Here is a 20,630-nt window from a genome sequence, read left to right as displayed (position 1 = left end):
TTCACAAAGTGGTTCATGAATCACTCTCGTCCAACAGAAATGAATAAAAATAAGCCCATTTACACAACATTTGGTATGTAGCTAATTACCTGAAAATGACGGTTTGGGATTGCACTGAGAAGTGTGTCATTAACATTCAGCACAAAGAGTACAAAACAGAGGGAGAAAAGAAAGTAGAATCAAAAACTAAAAATATAAGAGGAGCAACAAGAATGCTATTTATTCAGTGTAGATTTTTTTTAAAGCATCACCAAAGAGTACCTTCTGATGTCACACAACAGAGGAATGTTCAAGCAAAAAGCAGCAGACGAAATGGTTAAATACAATGTAATTTCAACTTTATTAAACAATATACTTAGAAGAAAGGAAGTTAATAATCAGATTGTGGTGATGAGATTATGGATCATTTATTCTATCTATAATTTTCTGTATTTTTCCGGTATTTTACTATGACCCTGCATTAATCTTACAATGCACTTGTATTAGTAATCTTACATGTATGTATGTATTTAGAAGCATATAGTTTAAAAATAATAATAGCTATAGTTAATTGAGAGACTATTATGTACTAAACATTGAACTTGTATGTGCATATAATAACCCTTTTCTTCTTGCCTGTTCTACCCTGTATCCACCTGCAGAATACCTCTGTTCATGGAATACAACAAACTTAAGTTAAGGCATCCAAAAACCAACCAGACACACCAGTCAAATAAGTGTAAGATTGAAGTCTCTCCCTCCTGAGTGATTGTCATGTTTTCTTGATAATGTAAACATTTCTCTAATGCCAGATATTTGTGTTTCTAGAAAAATGGCAAAGGTAGTAGTCCCAAATGAGAGATAAGCATATCCTCCCTGGTTATTTCTTTAAACCAGTAGACAATGGCTCTATCTTCTGTCTTCTGCTACCTGACAGTACTAAAAAACAAACAACAAAACAAAACAAAAATTATGACAGCAGGAAGGTGCAGTTGGATATTTTTAACTGTTGTAACCTCCATGCTTATAGCATTACCTGATTCCTAATAAGTCCTCTATCATGTTTATACTCATTATTGAGTTGATAAAGGATGTCCTAAATTACTGATAAGTAAATGAACACCAAAAACTTATAGTCAGGTCAACTCTTGGTTGTTTAATCTGTTCTACTGCTTGTGGGAGAAATTTTACTGAACCAGTTGTTCTCTGCTTAGATTTATCTGGCCTGAATATAATAACTGGAAAGATAATAAACCTTAGCTCCTGAGTCTAGCATATCTGAATTTGAACCTCATTTATAGACTTGGAAACTTTTTCTAGCCTCATCAGATGTCAGTTTCCTTATCTTTGAAATGGGCATAAAAATGGCATCAACATAATAAAGCTTTTGTAAATAATAAATTAAACAACGCATGTATGGTAGTCAGAATAATGGCCCTCTAAAGATGTCCACGTCTTAATTCTCAGGACCTGTAAATATGTTTCCTTAGGTGTCAACAGGGACTGTGCAGATGGGATTAATGTCAGGATTTTGAAATGAGATTATCCTGGATTATCTGGGGTGGACCCAGTGTAATCACAAGGCTTCTTATACAAGGAAGGCAGGAGGGTCAGAGGGTGAGGAGATGTGAGGACAGAAGCAGACATTGGAATGATGGAGAAAGATAGAGGAAGGGGGCATGAGCCGAGGAATGCAAAGCAGCCTCTAGAGCTGGAAAAGACAAGGAAATAGATTCTCCCGTAGAGCCTCCAAAAGGAACACAGCCCTACTGAAACCTTGATTTTAGAACTTCAGACCTCCAGGACAGTAAGAGAATAAATTTGTGTGGCTTTAAGCCACTAAATTTGTGGTAACTTGTTACAAGAGCAATAGTTAACCAATACAGTAAATATGGTGCTTAGCACTGTGCCCGTCATATAGGGTTCTAACATAATATTAGCTAAGATCACTCTGCCCCTTAAGATCTAGGTAAGAGTAGCTTAAACACACAACCCATTATTTGTGGGAGTCCAACACCTTCCTCAGGGTTGCTGAGGCTTCCCAAAGGGCTTCATGATTTGGCCGTCTCTGGCTTTGAAGTTCAGGTTTTGCTGAATTGGTTTAATTTATAGATTACTGTTCCATGAATGCTGTCAAGATATGGAATTCAGCCACTTTACAAGAATAAAAATAAAACATTTGCATAAGGATTTACTGGGGTGGGGCTGCTGGGGAGAGAACATGGTTTAGGTAAATAAAGAAAAATTTATTATAAGAGCAATGTAAAAATCTTAAAATTGAATCCCATTCTTCAGAATGTTTTGCTACTCCATCATTTTGCTTCCCCACACCTAATTCCTCTTAAATCTCACAGCAGTTTATCTCCTTTTGTTTCTTTATCATTTATGTCTCATGCTGTCAAGATTTCACCTTCTAATACTAAGGTATTTTCCTAAACATAGTAGCTTACCTAAAATAAAATTTGGTGCCAACTGCGAAGATAATACATATTCTTTTCACCACTCCGTAAGTGTTAGCTAAGGGAAAAAATCTATGTACTCAATGGTCATGACTTAGGCTAACCCATCCTTCATCTTTCATTGGTTTCTTTGGATGATGACTCTAACATGGATTAAGGGTACAGCCTAGAGGCCAAAGGAAGCCATGGGACATTCTTCAAACAAACTTAAAGTGATACTGATGTCAATCTTACACTGCTACTCACTATCAATCTCACCAATCTTAGGAGTGTGATTAGGATATAGCATTTTCAGGCTTTTTTCCTCTCTCCTTTCTCATATTCCTTTTATATAGATTCTATTAAATTGTACAGCTATGCTCTACAGAGATCACATTAAAAATTAGAGCTCATCCCTATAAGATTGAAGATTATAGGAAAATCTCAACCATACGTACATAATTCATTCATTTAAGTCCCCATTCTTATTTGCAAAAGTGCACACTCCATATGTATATATGTGTGCGTGCGCGCATGTGTGTGTATGTGTGTGTGTGTTTGTAGCTAGGTTTTAAGCTACTTAAGGGCCAGGACTTCCTGGATGTGTCTTATCAGCAATGAGAGTCATGCTACCCTTAAACATCAAATACACATGAGTTGTGATTACGGTGACTCGGGGTCAGTGACCACGCAGCATACACCTTAATACATAAATACTACAGCAACATGATTTCCGTTCATTCCAAAGTATCGTGGGACCATAGTTTCTAACTAACAGCCTATTACAGTGTTCTGACCTAGCCTTCAAAATGTCAGTAAATTGGATGATAATGTAAGTCATTCTAAATGTCTTTGAAAGAAGACATGACTGTTACGCTGTCATGAATCCGTACCTCTGAGAAGTCTGAGTTCAGAAAAACAGTCAGTTAACACTTTTGCCTTTCGCCGGTTCTACTCTATTATACTTTCATTTGCTATCAGCCAATAATCATATTTTCACACACTGAGAATGAATGACTTGAGTGTGAACAGTTAAAAACAAAATTCAAAAAAAATGCTTCAGTCTTGAAGCCCTCAACCTGTCCAGTTTTGTGATCTTTGGCACCTTTGACTCCATAGAAGATTTTGAATATCAGGCTGCTTTAGCCACGATGTAAGAACATTTCCATGAAGATGTGTTAATTAGGTGTAGAGGTGACTAACCACTGCTGAGCAATTGCATTAGGCAAGGCAAACAAATGGAATACAGAGAGCAGTCATTCTTCGAGATGTTCATTGTTGCTTCACACCCAGAAGACAAGAGCTGGACGGCACTCTGCCCAGGGACATCTCTCTTTTTCTTGATGCACTTGGGAATTCTTGCTGAGTAATTTTTCTCACAAAGAGCTCAAGATACTCAACTCACTCATACATATTACAAAATCTAGAAATGCCAAACTCTTAAGTTAGCAGAGACTGACATTCTGTTGCATAAATTTCTATGGGCCACATCATGAATTTATGAGTACGTACTTGTAGAGGGGTCCCTGTCTGAGTGAGTCTCAGTGATCCCTCCTTCTTAGATAAGAGACCCTTTCAGGTCCCTGGTGACCATATTTGTATGTGTGTAGCTTTCCTTCCAGCCCTTAATAAATAAGTTGGGGAGTGTTAGCACCTAATCCAAGTTGAGCCAATGAAACCTTCTTGAGGATTCAAAATTTGGAAAAGATAGGTCCCAAGAAGGAAGTTGTTTCACTAATGTCAGTGCTCTACAGAGAAAGTCAGGCACTTCCTGCAGCTCAAGTTCCAAGTTTCCTCTCTTTCTGTGTTGTGATGACTCAACTCTCTTTGGTATCTTAATGGGATTTGGGGCAGGAGAAGCGAATTCACACAGGCGATCATTGTTGAAAAATCATCAGGTCATGGGCAAGCTTCTGCTGTGATGTGCAGTTTCCCAAGGTGATATAAATTAAATTTCTAATATTTATTTTTTGCCGAATAGATCGATCATGATAGATAGCAACAGTCAATTCAGTTATGCTTTCCAAAAGCAGTTTTTTCACCACTCACAACTGTAGTACCTAAATACCTGAGACACATTATTCATTTTACGGACAATGTTTTGTTGACTTTTCAAATTGCTTTGTAAAAACTCCAGAGCCTTATACTGTGTGAATCAGTGATTCAGCATGTCCTGCTTTTCATATGATGTGGTTAACTAACCAGATGACATGTGTCTAAAAATGATGTCAATTAAATGAGGAAAGCTGACCAGTGGAGCGCAAATGATGTTATCAAGTATCCCAAAAGCTCTTTAACAGTTCCACACATATCTTATTTCAATTTTATTTTTAAATATTATAATTATTTTTAAACTATAAGCATGTACACTGTAATGTGTCCTATGCCACTTTCGGTACGCGGGCCTCTCACTGTTGTGGCCTCTCCCGTTGCGGAGCACAGGCTCCGGACGCGCAGGCTCAGAGGCCATGGCTCATGGGCCCAGCCGCTCCGCGGCATGTGGGATCCTCCTGGACGGGGGAACGAACCCGTGTACCCTGCATCGGCAGGCGGACTCTCAACCACTGCACCACCAGGGAAGCCCGCCACATTTTTTTTTAACATCTTTATTGGAGTATAATTGCTTTACAATGGTATGTTAGTTTCTGCTTTATAACAAAGTGAATCAGCTATATGCATACGTATATCGCCATATCTCCTCCCTCTTACGTCTCCTCCCACCCTCCCTATCCCACCCCTCTAGGTGGTCACAAAGCACTGAGCTGATCTCCCTGTGCTATGCGGCTGCTTCCCACTAGCTATCTATTTTACATTTGGTAGTGTATATATGTCCACGCCACTCTCTCACTTCATCCCAGCCTACCCTTCCCCCTCCCTGTGTCCTCAAGTCCATTCTCTATGTCTGCGTCTTTATTCCTGTCCTGCCCCTAGGTTCTTCAGAACCTTTTTTTTTTTTTTTAGATTCCATATATATGTGTTAGCATACGGTATTTGTTTTTCTCTTTCTGACGAGGTAGCTGGACCTAGAGCCTACGCCACATTTTAATGCATTCAAGACCATCATAATATTAACTTGTGCTGCCAGGTTAGCTTACACAGAGTAAGCATTAGCTTATGCAGAAGCTTTATCCAAGTAAAGCTTCCTTTTAATCCACTGCTAAGTACCTACTAGAGACCAACCACCTATTAATGTATCTGAACCATCTGCAAAGGTTCCATTGATAATAGCAGCAGTTACAAAGCAGACGGGTAATATTCCCCCCTAATTCAGGGTAGACCATGCCTGGTCATGTAAGATTTTAGAAGCAAGTGTTTCCATGTTTGTTAGGATTTTCTCAATACCATACAAATAAAATATAACACAAAAATAATTGGTGCTGAGGGAGATTTAAGACCATAATTCTCATCATAATTCCTGCTTTCAAATGTGTGTGCTCATTAGAATGGATGTCAACATTTGAACTTATATGGCAAATCTATATTAACAACATATGGCTTTCACTTATTTCATTTGTGTTTTATATGTTGAGGTTCTCTATAAGATTTCATTTTATTACAGTTTTCCCCAGAGGAAAAATGTTTGAAAGCACCATTTTAGCAGTGTTTTTCAACCATAGCACTACTGACATTTTGGAACAGATAATTCTTAATTGTTGGGTGCTGTCCCGGGCACTGTAGTATGTTTAGCAGCATCCCTGGCCTCCACCCACTAGATGCCCAGTATCCACCTTCCACCCCCAGCCTGACGATCAAAACTGTCTCCAGATGTCAAATGTCCCCTGTTGGTAAAAATTATCCCTGGTTGAAAAGAATTAGCTACTTCATAAGATCATAAGGATGGCCACACTTCAGTAATTCCTAGAGAATATTCACATCTTCACACTTTTTTATTCATAAGCAGCTATTAAAGAATATAGTAGAGAGTTGATGTTTTTAAGCATTTTTAAATATTTATTGTGTTGTCTCATTGAGTATGTTTGAAACACTTTGCAGACCATAAAAAGAATGAGGTGGAATTGTAATCCTTTTATGTCCTAAATTCTGGAATGCAGCCAGTCTTCAAAGTTTTTGTAAAACACTTAAAAAAAATTTTAATTAAACTTTAAAATTCCTTTTGCTCTTGCTTAATGCTCAGATCAATCTGATTAATTGACCAGCATCCTGTCTAAGAAAGGCTTCAAAGAGAATCTTCACTTTTATCTTTCATAAAGAAAGCCAAAGAGAAATTGGGAAGGCCTAGGGTTATTCCTAGTAATGTTTTTAGGAAGAAGGTGCCTGTCAGGTTAACACAAATGACCAAAACAACAACTTTCCTTGACAGCCTCAAAAAACAAAGGTATGAAAAGAACTTTGTCAAATTTACATACACTGTTGATGAGGGTGTAAACTGGCTCAACCTCTATGAACAGCAATGTGGCAAAATTTAAAATGCATATACCTTTTTTCTATCAACAATTCCCTTTCTAGAAATAACCAGTCAACGTAGTCAGATATAGTAGAGTGTACCAGTATATTCAGAGCATCTTTATTTGTAAAAGTAAAAGATATGAAACAACATAAATGCCCCCTATAGGGTGATTAGGAAAATAAATTATGGCATTTCCATACAACTCAATACTCTGTAGTAATTTTTTTTTACAAATAGCTTATTATTTACTAATATAGAACCAAATCCAAGATGCACCGTCGATGAAAACAAGCTAGGTTCAGAAGAGGGCATGCGGTAGTCTTCTTAAGAAGTTCACCCGGGCTTCCCTGGTGGCGCAGTGGTTGGAGTCTGCCTGCCGATATAGGGGACATGGGTTCGTGCCCCGGTCCGGGAGGATCCCACATGCCGCAGAGCGGCTGGGCCCGTGAGCCATGGCCGCTGAGCCTGCGCTTCCGGAGTCTGTGCTCCGCGGCGGAGGAGGCCACAGCAGTGAGAGGTCCGCGTACCGCAAAAAAAAAAAAAAAAAAATGTTCACCCATAAGAAGAAATAACTGGGCTTCTATTTGCATTCAGAGTATGTATGGAAATTTTCCAATGTTTAGCTCCTGGGGCTTAAGGTAGAAAGGAAGCTTATTATTAAATTTGAATTTTGAATTTTTTAAATTGTGATTATACATTACTTTGTGAACAGGGACCGTGTAAATAGTTTTTTTAAGAAAAGTATTTTGTCAATTCCAGCGTGATATCAAATGTTTGTATGAGTGGACGAGCCATATGAATTTAAGTTACTCTAAGACACCACAGTCCAGAAAACCAGCCCAGCCACGGGAAAACGGAGGGATAGTGAAAACCCAGGTAGGATATCTAGAGTCAGGATCCTTGGGTTTGCATAGATACATAAGCTAAACTGGAGCTGGTAAATATGGTGTAAACACTGATCCTAGGATAATGTTTTCTTTATTGGTTATATGCTATCTACTGAATATAGGTAGACTAGGGTCTCAGAGGTGAATCTGACAAATCTCCCTCATAGTGGGGAGTGTAAGGCATCAAAAGCCATGAAGGATGAATTTTGCTGCTGTTGTTGCTTTTGTTGTTTTATCATTAGGTTGTAGCAGGAGAGGAAGGTGGACTTTGACACATAACATAGATGTTCTCCTCCTCATAAAGCCAGACTTGCTGCAGATACCGGCAAAGACATTGCTAGGAGGCTAGTAAATAAAGGAAGGGCCTGGGATAATAATAGCTACTATTTGTGAGACACTTACTAAGTATGAAGCACTGGGCTCAGGGCTTTGCATATTTATCTCTTTTAATCCTCACAGCCATTCTATGCAGTCGGTGTTTTGATTGATAAGGGGACTGAGACTCCTGGAGATAAATTAACTAGCTCAGCCTCACACTGCTAGTGAGCAGCAAAGAAAGACTCAAATTCAATCCGCCTGCTTTCAGAATTTTTAATCACAAAATTTTGATGCCAACTGGTAGGCATGATTCAGGGCTGGGAAGCCTGGAAATGAAAGTCATCGTCATTATGATGTTGTCCTTTCTCTCTCTCACCCTGACAGGATCACAACCACAGCTGCGTGTATGATGGATCTACGAAGATACCCTCTGGATGAACAAAACTGCACCCTGGAGATTGAAAGTTGTGAGTTACTTGGACAGGGGAACAAAAAAGAGGGAGGTTTGCTTGACCCAATTAAATTCCACCTTGTACTGAGTAATTGATACCGGGATATTTTTAGCTACACTACCCTGCCAACTTTTCAAAGGGTTCACAGTAACACTTTCCTCTGTATTGGAGGATTAAGGTTCATTTCAATGCAATTATCTTTTTGAACCATTAAGGAAAGTCCACTTATTTTAGCTGGACTATTTATAAACTCATGCCTTCTCCTCAGAATCAAATTTCTCCTAAGACCTTCCAATACCCAAGCTACGTTAATAAGAGAGCAAAAATAATTCAATGTGAAAAGACTTTGTGAGATTGTTTTTGGCTCTATGTCTGTCTGCCTGAAGGACTGTAAATTGTTGTCTTTTAGAAAAACACTATGGTAAAGTCTTGTGTGCAATTGTCTTTCTTCATGGGAAGAACAAGATGATAGATGGTATTCATGAGGCTTGTGGTTTAGCTTTGTACTCTTGAGCTGTTTTTTCATTGATTGCTTTCTTAACAATTAGAATATTTTAGTCACTAAGTTTTAATCTGATTGATTATCTTGGTTTCATTGTTTCTCAACCATCAATATGCAGACATTTGATCCCATTTATTGTGAATACCAGGCCAAGTCTATTTCCTGGTTTTCAGGGGTACAGAAAGTGCAATAGGTAATTAAGAGCATTGCAATACCATTTAATGTAATGTGAGAATAGACATAGTTAGATCATTTAAAATGCTTTCCAGATCTAAACATCAAAATGGTAAAGAAAAATGGGAAAATTCCAGGTGATCCTCTAATATTATTAAACAATAAATGTATTCCCCATTGTCTGATTATTAATTACATTCATTTTCTAGTTTTACTGAATACAGACATAGAAATAGATAAAGATGCTTATGTAGATATATAGATTCAGACCTAGACATTAATCTAGTACCACTGGAACCTGGAATTCATATTATATAAATAGGTTGGCTGAAAGTTATTAATATATGAAAGTATTAATGGTGACTTTTGGTTTAAATGCCAATGACAACCAAATTCAAACTATAGGAATGAAATATAAACCCAGTCATTTATTACTGGCTAACAATATTTTATAAATAAGACAGAATTTCATCTAAGCAAGTAAATCATTAGCTTTTGAAACTGACATGGAAAGAGAAGGATGCTCATTCACATAAGTTACCTTTTACCCTTGACCTCTCTTCCACCGATTGTGATTTTTTACCTTTGCTTATGCCGGAAGGATATGACAGTCTGTCAAAATTCCAAGATCTTATGTTTACATCATTCACTTGAAGAATGAATTTTGATGAGTACTTGAATTGATTCTGTGCATAAATTACAAGTGCTAAAATTATCAACATTTTCTCCCAAAATGCATATTTTATTTTATAATGCATATTGAGTCTTCCTATTATTATAGGTTTACATTTTTCTTTTAAAAGGCAATTTTCTTTATTCATATTAGAAAATAGATGACTTTTAGGTCCATTTATCATATCATACAGTGACCAAAACTATAAATGAGGCAAAATTAAACATAACTTTTGTGGAGCAGGGATGAGGGGTGCCAAAACAATCAGAGAGTCCAAAGTCATCATAAGATATGGTGTCAGGCGATAAGTAGTGACCCAGTCATATGATAATCATTGAGGCAATTCAGTAAGATGCAATCAGTTAACTGGGCAGATGGATGAGGCATGGTAACTGGGACCCTAAGATCAGTTAATATATAGGACTGTAGGCAGACAGTGACCATCATAAAGTGATCCAACAGTAGATCACAGAACTCTAGTCCCTAAAGATGTTTACCTAAAGCAAAGCAGAAACTCAGGCCTGCAAGAATTTGTGTATTGAGGAGTATATGAAGACAGGAACTCGGGGGAAAGGGAAAAAACAGGGAACTGCCTTCTATTTGCCAGACAAAAGCTAGGCATTAATATAACACCTCTGTAACAGAAGTCTTTCTAACAACATTTGAGAGATAATGTATCTGAGGCTCAGAGAAGTAAAATAACTTACCCAGGGCAACAAGGCAAGGATAGTGGTAAAGTGAGGATTCAAGCCCAGGTAATATATTCTCTGAAATAGAATCCTGTAATCAACTGCCGAGCAAGGAAGCAGAACGTCAATGCTTAGAAGTATAGCACCAATCAGAACAACTCCCAGCTAGATTGAGGATGCTGAATCAACCAAAGGACTGGTCTATATTTCCTAAAATTATCCCCAGTAAAGGTTAGAGTCGATCCCAGAAGTTGAAGCAGAATTTAGCTCTTAGGGCAAGGGTCAAATGGTTGCAACTGTGGATAAAGGGTAGTCTGTGGATGCAGGAAATCAAGTAGTCCTGATTCCATTGACGTTACCAAAAAAAAAAAATTTTAAGCCTCAAATGACAACATTGCTTAGCTCTAATACTTTCCTTATGATGTATCCCTTCTTAACAATAGATAAACCAATGTAAAGAGATCTTAAATCTTAAGGGTAATAACTTCAAATGACAAAGTAATATATGGCAATTATATGGAGTCCAAATGAGCTTTGCTTATTCCTGCCTAAGTACATAATCGATATGCTGCTAAGTGTTAATAAATACTGAATCTGTTATCCATCTATTTTTTAACTCTTCAAGAAAAAACATGTGTTACATTATTTGCTGAAACAGATCTCCCTGAATTGCCATTTTATGAAGACCATAACTGAGCTTTAAAGTGATTACAAATGAGTGGTTCTAGTGTCAGTTGGGGAAAAGGAATGATAAAGTAGACATTTCACCAATATAAGATTGAACCAATCATACTTTTGTAACCAATATAGTAGAAACTTTACCTACCTTGCAAAATTTACTAGTGTGTATTCTCTTCCATTACAATCCCAAAGATGGGGAAATGTTTTCCTTGGTCAGGTCCTTTGAGAAATATTAAAGATGTTTTGCCTTTCTTTAACGTCATCTAATCTAGTAAAATTAGGAAGGCCATAAAGCCTTATTAAATTGAAAATTTCCTTGAACTTGGAGCACATTAATAGCTTCATAGCCCTGGGATGCTATAAATTGAGTTAATGGCACATGGAAAAAAATCAATCAAGGAATTTAGTATTAAGAGGATTTGGAATTTGAAATCAATAAAGCTATCACATAAAGGTTTGATAGCCACAAGCCTCATGGAAATATAGAAAGGCTTTGGGACAACAATCATGAAGGAGTCTAATGCCTCTTCCTGTATATTTTCTGCAGCAACTATTGAAGAAAATCTCAACCCTAATCTTACCCTCACTGTCAGCAGATAGTGCCACCTCTCAGTACCTCCCCCACCCCCCAAAAAAATAGAATCCATTTCGGCTCTGAAATCTCTCAGCAGTCTCACCCATCTTCTTCTAAATGCCCTTATATCCTCACCATTCTAAGTTAGCCCCCTGTATTTAAGAGGAAGGGGTGCTCCTCTTCCTTTTATAAGCTGACCCTGACCCCCTTCTTCCTCCTCTGGTAATTGATTTTCTCAAATTCACATACACCTACACCCCTGATATTTCAGATCCTCAGCCTCTCCCTCTCTGCTACCTCTTTTTTCACAGCCTAAAAACAAGCTGAAAACCCCCCTCATCACAAAACACCTCTACTCTACCCTCCCACCTCCCCTTCAGCTTTTCCTAATCTCTCTACTTCCTTTTTCTCAAAACTACTTGAGATAATGGTATATATCTGCTGTGTGTGGCCTCAACTTCCCCTCAACCCACTGTAATTTGGACCCTGCCTACCCATCTCCCAAGTCCACTGACACTGTTCTCAGAAAGCTCACGAAGGATCTCTCTTTACATAACATCTTTATTCCAATGATCTCCAGATGTATAGCTCCAGCTCAGATCTCTTTAAAGCTCCAGATTGATGTACATCGCACTTTTCTTGGCATATCTACTTTGATGTTTCAAAAGCATCTTAAACTTAATTTTCTCAAAACTTATTATCAATTTTTCCCTCACAAGTGAGTTTCCTTTCCAGCTTCCTTAATCTCACTATCCAGCCAGAATCCTAGGATTCTTCCTCTTCCTCACCCTCCTCCCATCCAATCTATTGTCAAGTACCATCCATTCTACTTGCCAGATATTTAGCAAAGCCCTTCACTTCTCTCCAGCCCACTGCCACCAATCTTCTCCAAACCACCATGACTTCTTGCCTGAATCATTGTAGCAGTCTTGCTATTGGTCCTCTTATTTTTACCCTTGACTCCCTCCAACTTATTTTCTACCCAGTAGCCAGAGTCGTCTTTGCAAGAGGGCAATCGGATCATATTATTCTGTGCTTTAAAATACTCAAAGACTTCTCATTGCACCAGGAAAATTCTCCACACTTCCTAATTTGACTTACAAGCTTCTGAGTGACTTCCTCAATATCTCCATTCTCATCTGAAACCATCTTTCCCTTGCTTACTGCACTAAATTCCAGCAACACAGGTTGTTTCTTGCAGACCGATCTTTCTTTTATCTCATTATCTTCACCATCTTGTTCCTTCTGGTTAAAATGCTTTTCCCCATGATGGTTCTTTTGGCTTTTCCTCATCTTTCAGTTCTCATTTAAGATGCCACCTCCAACAAAAGGCTTTCCTGAGAATCCAACCTTAATTAGTGAACACCCAGTATTCTCTTTCAAAATTCTGTTACTTTCCCATATAGCACTTAGTAATGTTTGTTTGCTTCTGTGTTTATTGTTTCTTCCCTCTCTGGATTAGAAACTCCATGAAGGAAAGGATCATTGTTTTGTTCACAACACAATAATTAAAACCCAGCCTAGTACCTGACAATAAATATCTGTGAAGTGAGTGTATGCTAAATTTCTTGGCTCCAAACTTTTTGAGTCTTTTGAATTTTGAAAGATAAGTCTAGTCTTAATTTTTTTCAGATAAGATTTAAGGAAGGTATTTTTTGACTTGCAGTAAAATATTCTTTCATTTATACAATTTTATATTCATGCTTTAAGACCATCTCAAAAATTTAAGATTGTAAATGTTCAACCAAGAGCCAGATAGGGGAAAACCTAACATTTTAATTATTTTAGGAATTTTCAAAAGCTGGTAAACGTGATAAACCACCAGTATGGTCTTTTTGCTTCACTTCAGTCATGAACTGTCTACATCCCTCCCACCTGAACCACCACCAATTTATCAAACAAAGGTAACATTTAGTGATACCTGGTTATTTTTATACTTGTTTCTTTTTATTTTATTTTATTTAGTTTTTTTTTTTTTTTTTTTTTTTTTGGTCCGCGGGCCTCTCACTGCTGTGGCCTCTCCTGTTGCGGAGCACAGGCTCCGGACACGCAGGCTCAGCTGCCATGGCTCACGGGCCCAGCCGCTCCGCGGCATGTGGGATCTTCTTGGACCGGGGCACGAACCCGTGTCCCCTGCATCGGCAGGCGGACTCCCAACCACTGCGCCACCAGGGAAGCCCTGTTTCTTTTTTTAAAAAATGGCTTGGAAACTTTTAACTTGGGCATTGTCTTAATGTATTCAGTTTAATGAAGCATCTATTCAATCCATCTCTTAGTCTCAGAATATTGTCATCGTATTGATTTCAACGTGTTGGTAGTAGCAACGTCTACACAGAATGTCAAGCCATAGTCATGTTTATTTCCAAAATAATTTTTTTCCTTGTCCACAAAAATAGCAAGTGATGAGAAAAACATGTCTAATAAAATGACCTAACTTAACTGTGGAAAATTCCCTGAGAAAACATAAGGTTTACAGAGTTGAAATGCTAAGTTTTCATTATATAATATGTTACATTAACACCTGGAAATAACGTTAAGTATAGTGTCCAGACATGAGGCAGGAGCAGTTCTACAAAAGCCTTGTAAAGTCACACATAGAGAATTGTGCTCAGTTCTTAATGCCATATTAAGATAATTTCCTTCAGAGGAGGAGACCAAGATATTTGGGAAGAAAATTTTAGGGAGACATAATAGCCATTTCTGAATGTTTAAATGCTATCAGAGAAGAGAAATCTTATGTTTGGTGTTTCCCAGGGTATTAATCAGGATTCTCCAGAGAAACAGAACCAGTGGGATGTATACAGATAGAGAGAATGAGATTTATTAATAAGGAATTGGCTCATGCAGTGATGGAAGCAGATAAATCCCAAAATCTGCAGGGTGAGTCAGCAAACCAGAGAGCTGATTGTATAGTTCCAGTCTGAAGGCTAGCAGCCTTGAGACCCAGGAGGAGCTGATACTTCAATTGAGTCTGAAAGCAGGAAAAGACTGATTGTCCCAGTGCAAAGATAGGCCGGAGGAAATCTCTCTTACTCTGTAGAGGGTCAGTATTTTGTTCTAATTCAGGCCTTCAAGTGATTGGATGAGGCACACCCACGTTAGGGAGGGCAGTCTACTCAGTGTAGCAATTTAAACACTAAGCTCATCCAAAAACACCCTCACAGGAATACACAGAATAATGTTTGACCAAATATCCGGGCGCCGTGTGGCCCAGTCAAGTTGACACATAAAATTAAGCATAACACCCAGAGTGCTAGATTTGAACCCATTCAATTCAAATAGCATTTCTTAAGTGGTGACCACAAGCCACTCTGTGTGCAAATAAGTAAGTGCTGGTGATACGGCAGCAACCGAGCAGACAGGTGGCAGAAGTAGCGGGAAGGTAGATGTAGAATTGAAAAAAAAAATACTATCCAATGAGCAGAAGGGCCCATTCATGAAAAAAGCCCCCCCTTAAGAAAGACTTCCCGCCAACAGAGGCACTTCAATTAATTGGAAATGGCCACCTACCAGTTTTAATACAGAAAACATTCCTCATTGAGAGGGCTGTTAATTACATAACCTTAAAGATCTCTTTCAGCCCTAAATCTAGCACTCTGGGAGTTTGTTCAATTTAGTTACATTACCAGTAAATTACTTTATGTGCTTGCCTAAGGTATTGGTTATAAAGTGATCCTGATTTATAAAGGATATTAGAACATTAAAAAAAGTTATGAATACATGAACATAAATACAAGAAAAATATGAAATGTAGGACAATTATAAGCAAAGCCTTTGAATCATCCTTACTTTATTGCTGCCTTCCACATCATTAATTCTGATCTGAAATAACTTAAAAATAGCATCTACAACATGCTGCACACTTTCTATTCCTGGATACTAAACACCAAAAATAACAGAAGTAAATTGAACTTCATGAATGATTCATGGCTTCCCTTGCGTCTCCATTGTCAAGGAAATTAGCAGCATTGGATATCTCCTTAGATAAATTTGATTTTGCCATATTCAGTAGACTACTTAATGAAAATGAATATTTCACACTTATGTTCATAGAATTGTTAATGAATTTTAGTGCCCATAGCTTTTTTGTTGAGCAGAGGGGTGGGTGTAGGGAAGACAGGAACCTTTTCTGAATTAATTTATTCCGTTTTCCAGGCTGCTTTTTTGAAACTGTGGGAAAGCAGTCTTTCTGGAAAGTCTCTGATCTTTTAAAGTTAGAAAATAAAAGCCAGTGTGGGAATGGAGTTCCATTTATTAAAATTAGTTTCATAATCAACTTGTCTATAAAGTTAGCCATTTAGCTGTTCACTTCTACCCTATCGACAGTTTAAGTTTATTTTCCATATATGGATAAGTGGCTATGTAGATGGAGAGGAGATCTCTGATTTACAGATTTAGATTTCTGGAAATTTCTTCTCTTCTTGATGCTCTAATGGATGACCATTTTGCTACTAGCTTCCTAAGAGGAAGTCAAAATAAGGGTATTGTTTTGTCTAAAGGTTTTAGGCATTAACCAAACACTTAAAGACACAATTTTGAATGGAACTTTGATCTTCTAGAACTGGACACCCTTGCTAAACTGAGGGCTTTGGTTCACTTAGGATTCTAACTTGATAATAACGACTGCTGATATTTATTGACTATATATTATGGGCCAGGCACTTAACAAAAATTTCCTATTGAACATTCACCAGAACCCTACTGTTTTACTCCATTTTACAGAGAAGGAACTCAAAGCACCAAGGCAGTTACTTGTCCAGGTCACAAAACTGTAGTGGTCCAAAAGGGATTTGAACTCAAGCAATCTGACTTGAATGATTTAATCCCCCTTCATACTGTCCTCAGAAAACTCCTTTCTGGCTTCCCCACTGTGTGGGAGTTGGGTGGTTTGGGAGTATGCTCTATGTGAATGCAAAGCAGACACCTGAAAACAAAGCAGGTTTTAATTGGTCCTTCTCCTCTCTACTGAATCACTCTCAATTCGGCTCCTACATGGGCATTTATTTTCTGACATTCTTGCCAACGAAAATGAACGTTGATATAACTTAAGAAAAACTTTCATTTTACCAGGTCACTTCTACAATTGCAACAGATCATACAATGGTCAGAAACTCTTCTTCTTCTAAATGGCTAGAGATACGCTTCCCTAAATCGTTTTAGTACAGCGTTAGGCTTAACTGACTGCAATGGTGCTATAGTTTCAAAGTTCATCCATTACTCATAATTGTGGTTCATGAACATCTATAACCTTGACAATGGACATATTCCTGAGAGGTCTTGACTTGGTTTCTTCTGTGAACCACACCCATATAGGAACCATATAATTAATATAGATAATTTAGTTTTCATTTCAGTGTCAATTTCCATGTTTAAACTGCTTTTTTCTTATCTTTAAGATCAAAGATTTTAAAAGGGAGATTTTAAAAAAATATTGATATCATGACCCCACCCCAGATCAATAACATCAGAATTTGTAGAAGATGAGCCCTTTGGCAAGCACTTTTTTAAGCTCTCCAGGTGATTTTAATATGCAGCCATGTATGACTGCCACTGCTCTAAGGCTGTCATGCTTTAAATTTTTGCTTTTCAATTTTTTTCACCATCCCTTCTAATAGACCCAGCTCTCTAAATGGGAAACAGAATGGAAACATAGAAATGAAAGAAGAAAGTACAGCAAAGAACAGAAAATAGCACAATTTCTTTCAAAGAAAAAAAAATCACTGAAATGATCAAAGGAAAAAAATTTAAACTATTTTTTCCTTTATCCCCTCTGGCAGAAGGCGCCATTGTTTTTTTTTCTTTAAAGGTGCATGTCTTGACATAAATAAGTAGACCAAGGGACCCTGCCTATTATTGGAATTAAGTGCTTCAATCAGATTTCCAAATCCATGTAATGAGTCAAGTTGTTACAAGATGCTACTCTTTTGAAAGCCCTGATATATATACCTATATTGGTATGAATGCACTCAGTGAAACTTTAATTTGTATTATGATGCTGTGGTAGATGGAGTTATCTACTTGGGAAAGAGGCATGGGCATCAGCTGTTTTTGTAACATTATAATGTTAAAAAAAAAAATTAGTTAACAATTTACTCCTGAATGAATACAGAGCAACAGGCTTTACAGGAATAGTTTTTTGTTTGTTTCTGTTTTTTATTTTACTTTATTTTTTTAATTGAATGAAAGATTCTTTAAATCCTATAGTGCTTTACAGTTTTCAAAAGTTTCACATACATGATTTCATGTAATCGCATAATAACCCTCTTTCCCCCACCCCTATGTTGCCCCTCCCCCTTCCCTCTCCCCACTGGTCACCACTAGTTTGTTCTCTGTATCTGAGTCTGTTTCTTTTCTGTCTTATTCACTAGTTTGTTGTAATTTTTTAGATTCCACATGTAAGTGATATCATACAGTATTCTTTACAGGAATAGTTTTATCAAACCGAAATTGAGCAAGGTCCATTTCTTTCAACCACAAAAAATGAAACAGTAATTTCTGTGTACATCTTCATCTCCCACACCCTGTCTCATAGGCACTGACTGTCCTCAGTGTGATTGTGTGAAAAGAGCAGATTTGTCGCAGAGCTCCCACAAACTGACTGCATTGATTCCAAATAGATTGTATTCCCAGGACTGGGATTACGTAGACCTACAATTCAGACAAGAAATTTCACTGAGTAGAGCCAAAGGGTCACCTGCTCTTACCTTAAAAACTGTCAGAGTGGGAACCCATCACTTGTCTGATATGTTCCCTGAGGTGCTTGTCAAACATTCATGTGCTTACAGGGATCTTGTTAAGATGCATTCTGGTTTAATGAGCTTGGGCTGGGGCCTGAGGGTCTGCATTTCTAACATATACCCAGGTGATGCTGGTGCTATTGGCCTATGGACCACACTGTGAGTAGTAAGAATCTGGAGTAAGTTAAAAAAAGAGAAACAAAAAACCCTGTCTCACCTGTGCTCCTCTTCAATCTGCTTTCCCAGCCTGTTTGCTTCCTACTGAGATTTAAATAATTAGCCGTTGTCACAGTGGTTGCTCAGCACTTGATTCAAAAGAGTTTTGAGTTTTAAATTAACTGAGGCAGAAAAGTCATTTTCAGATGACCTGAATAATTCCCAAACACTGAACAGCTTAGATGCTGTTAAGCACCCTGGCGTGTAACATTCCTGGCTTACTCTTTAATATATGGAAGATTCCCAGCTGTAGTAGGTCATTAGTACTCTTAAGCCCACACTAAAAATAATACTTGGTTGAATATTTTGTACTTAGAAAGGATTTAATTTTAATGAAGGAAAAAATAGTATTCTATTTGATTTTCTTTTTTTTAATTTTTATTGGAGTATAGTTGCTTTATAATGTTGTGTTAGTTCCTCCTGTACAGCAAAGTGAATCAGCTACACGTATATATATATATCCCCTCTTTTTTGGATTTCCTTCCCATTTAGGTCACCACAGAGCATTGAGTAGAGTTCCCTGGGCTATACAGTAGGTTCTCATTAGTGATCTATTTTATACATAGTAACAATAATGTATATCTGTCAATCTCAATCTCCCAATTCATCCCACCCCCCCTTTCCCCCTTGGTATCCATACGTTTGATCTTCTTGTCTCCAAACTAGAGCTTTTAGTGGAAGGAGCATAGAGTTATACCTTCACTATCTAGAGATCTGGGATTTAACGAGTCATTCTGAAGAATTCAAGTTTGCTAGACTTTAACTATTTTGATGCAAATCTTTCTCAATAGAGAACTCTAAAAATCATTTATTCTTTTCTGATGATTCAGGCTCATAATTGTGATCATTTTTCATGATGTGATGAAGCTCTAGCTTCGTCTGAAGCAAAGGGAGGTATAAGGACTTGTACTCTGATCTTCATGGTGACCTTAATTTAAGACCTACTTTTTTAAGAGTCTTCCTTGGTGGAATGATGAAGGCCCCTTTCTACATAATTAATGTGTCAATAAAAGAAATGTCCATCTCTAGTCAATTAGGCATATTTCTATAGCTCAAAAAAAAAAAAGGCATTTTCCTGGCAGAGTTCTCATTTTAAGTAACATAGTCTCTTCATTAGAGATCAGTAACAGCTCTTCACGAATCATTCATTTCAACATCTCAGCCATTGTCCAGGTCCTCAGTGTCACGTTTTCATTACCTTCTTCCATTCTTACTGCCATGGTGACGTGTTCTCAAGTCACCTGCATTCATGCAATGTCCAGTTACTGAGTTACACGGGTTTTTTACATGTAATACCCTATTCTCGCTGTTTCTGCCATTATTTTATCTCTTCTTCTTTGAATTTGTACATGCTATACATGCCAAAACAGTACCTTGTTCTTTAGAGGGAAGATATTTTACATAATTGTCATCTGACTGTAGGTGGGAAGTATTAGGAAGTGTCTCCCCCAAGAAATGCAAAACGATTATTATTTTTGCATTTACTGATTATTTACTTCAAACCTTTAATCTAGTAGCATAATCAAAGGGACAAGCTTGAGTTTGCTAAATTTTCACAGTTTCCTAACCAGTATGTAGAGTTATAATAAAACTAAATTTTCTTCCTAGGTTGCATGAAATTTAAGAAGTATCCTGCTATTGTGATACCAGGTCATAGTTATTCTTCTTAAAATTTTACTTTGAAAAGAATTTCATGCATAAGCAGTATTTAAAATTCCATATTTTGTTCCATTTGGGGCTGAACAATAATAATTATTGAATAACAATAATTGAATATTATAAATATTACTACAAATAATAATATGACTAGAAGTGCTAGACTATAAATAGCAAAAGCAAAAGCAAAAGCGTGCTGAGACAGGATGTCTCAGATATTACATTCACTTGCCAAAATGTAGATCA

General features: G+C 37.5%; 1 protein-coding gene across 1 annotated transcript in view; it reads left to right on the top strand.

The window, feature by feature from the left end:
• The window catches only part of GABRB1 (gamma-aminobutyric acid type A receptor subunit beta1), a gene marked incomplete at its 3' end in the record, with an annotated part of 381,708 nt that overhangs the window by 287,900 nt on the left and 73,178 nt on the right, over positions 1 to 20,630 (top strand). The window contains exon 5 of the mRNA XM_082652923.1: positions 8,415 to 8,497. Coding sequence (XP_082509049.1) covers positions 8,415 to 8,497 — 83 coding nt within the window. The remainder of the gene's footprint in view (positions 1 to 8,414; positions 8,498 to 20,630) is intronic.

The sequence above is a fragment of the Grampus griseus genome (assembly GCF_964374135.1).
Source record: "Grampus griseus genome assembly, chromosome: 4".
Taxonomy (NCBI): domain Eukaryota; kingdom Metazoa; phylum Chordata; class Mammalia; order Artiodactyla; family Delphinidae; genus Grampus; species Grampus griseus.
Note: the sequence above shows the minus strand (reverse complement) of the source record. Positions and strands in the feature narration are given on the sequence as shown.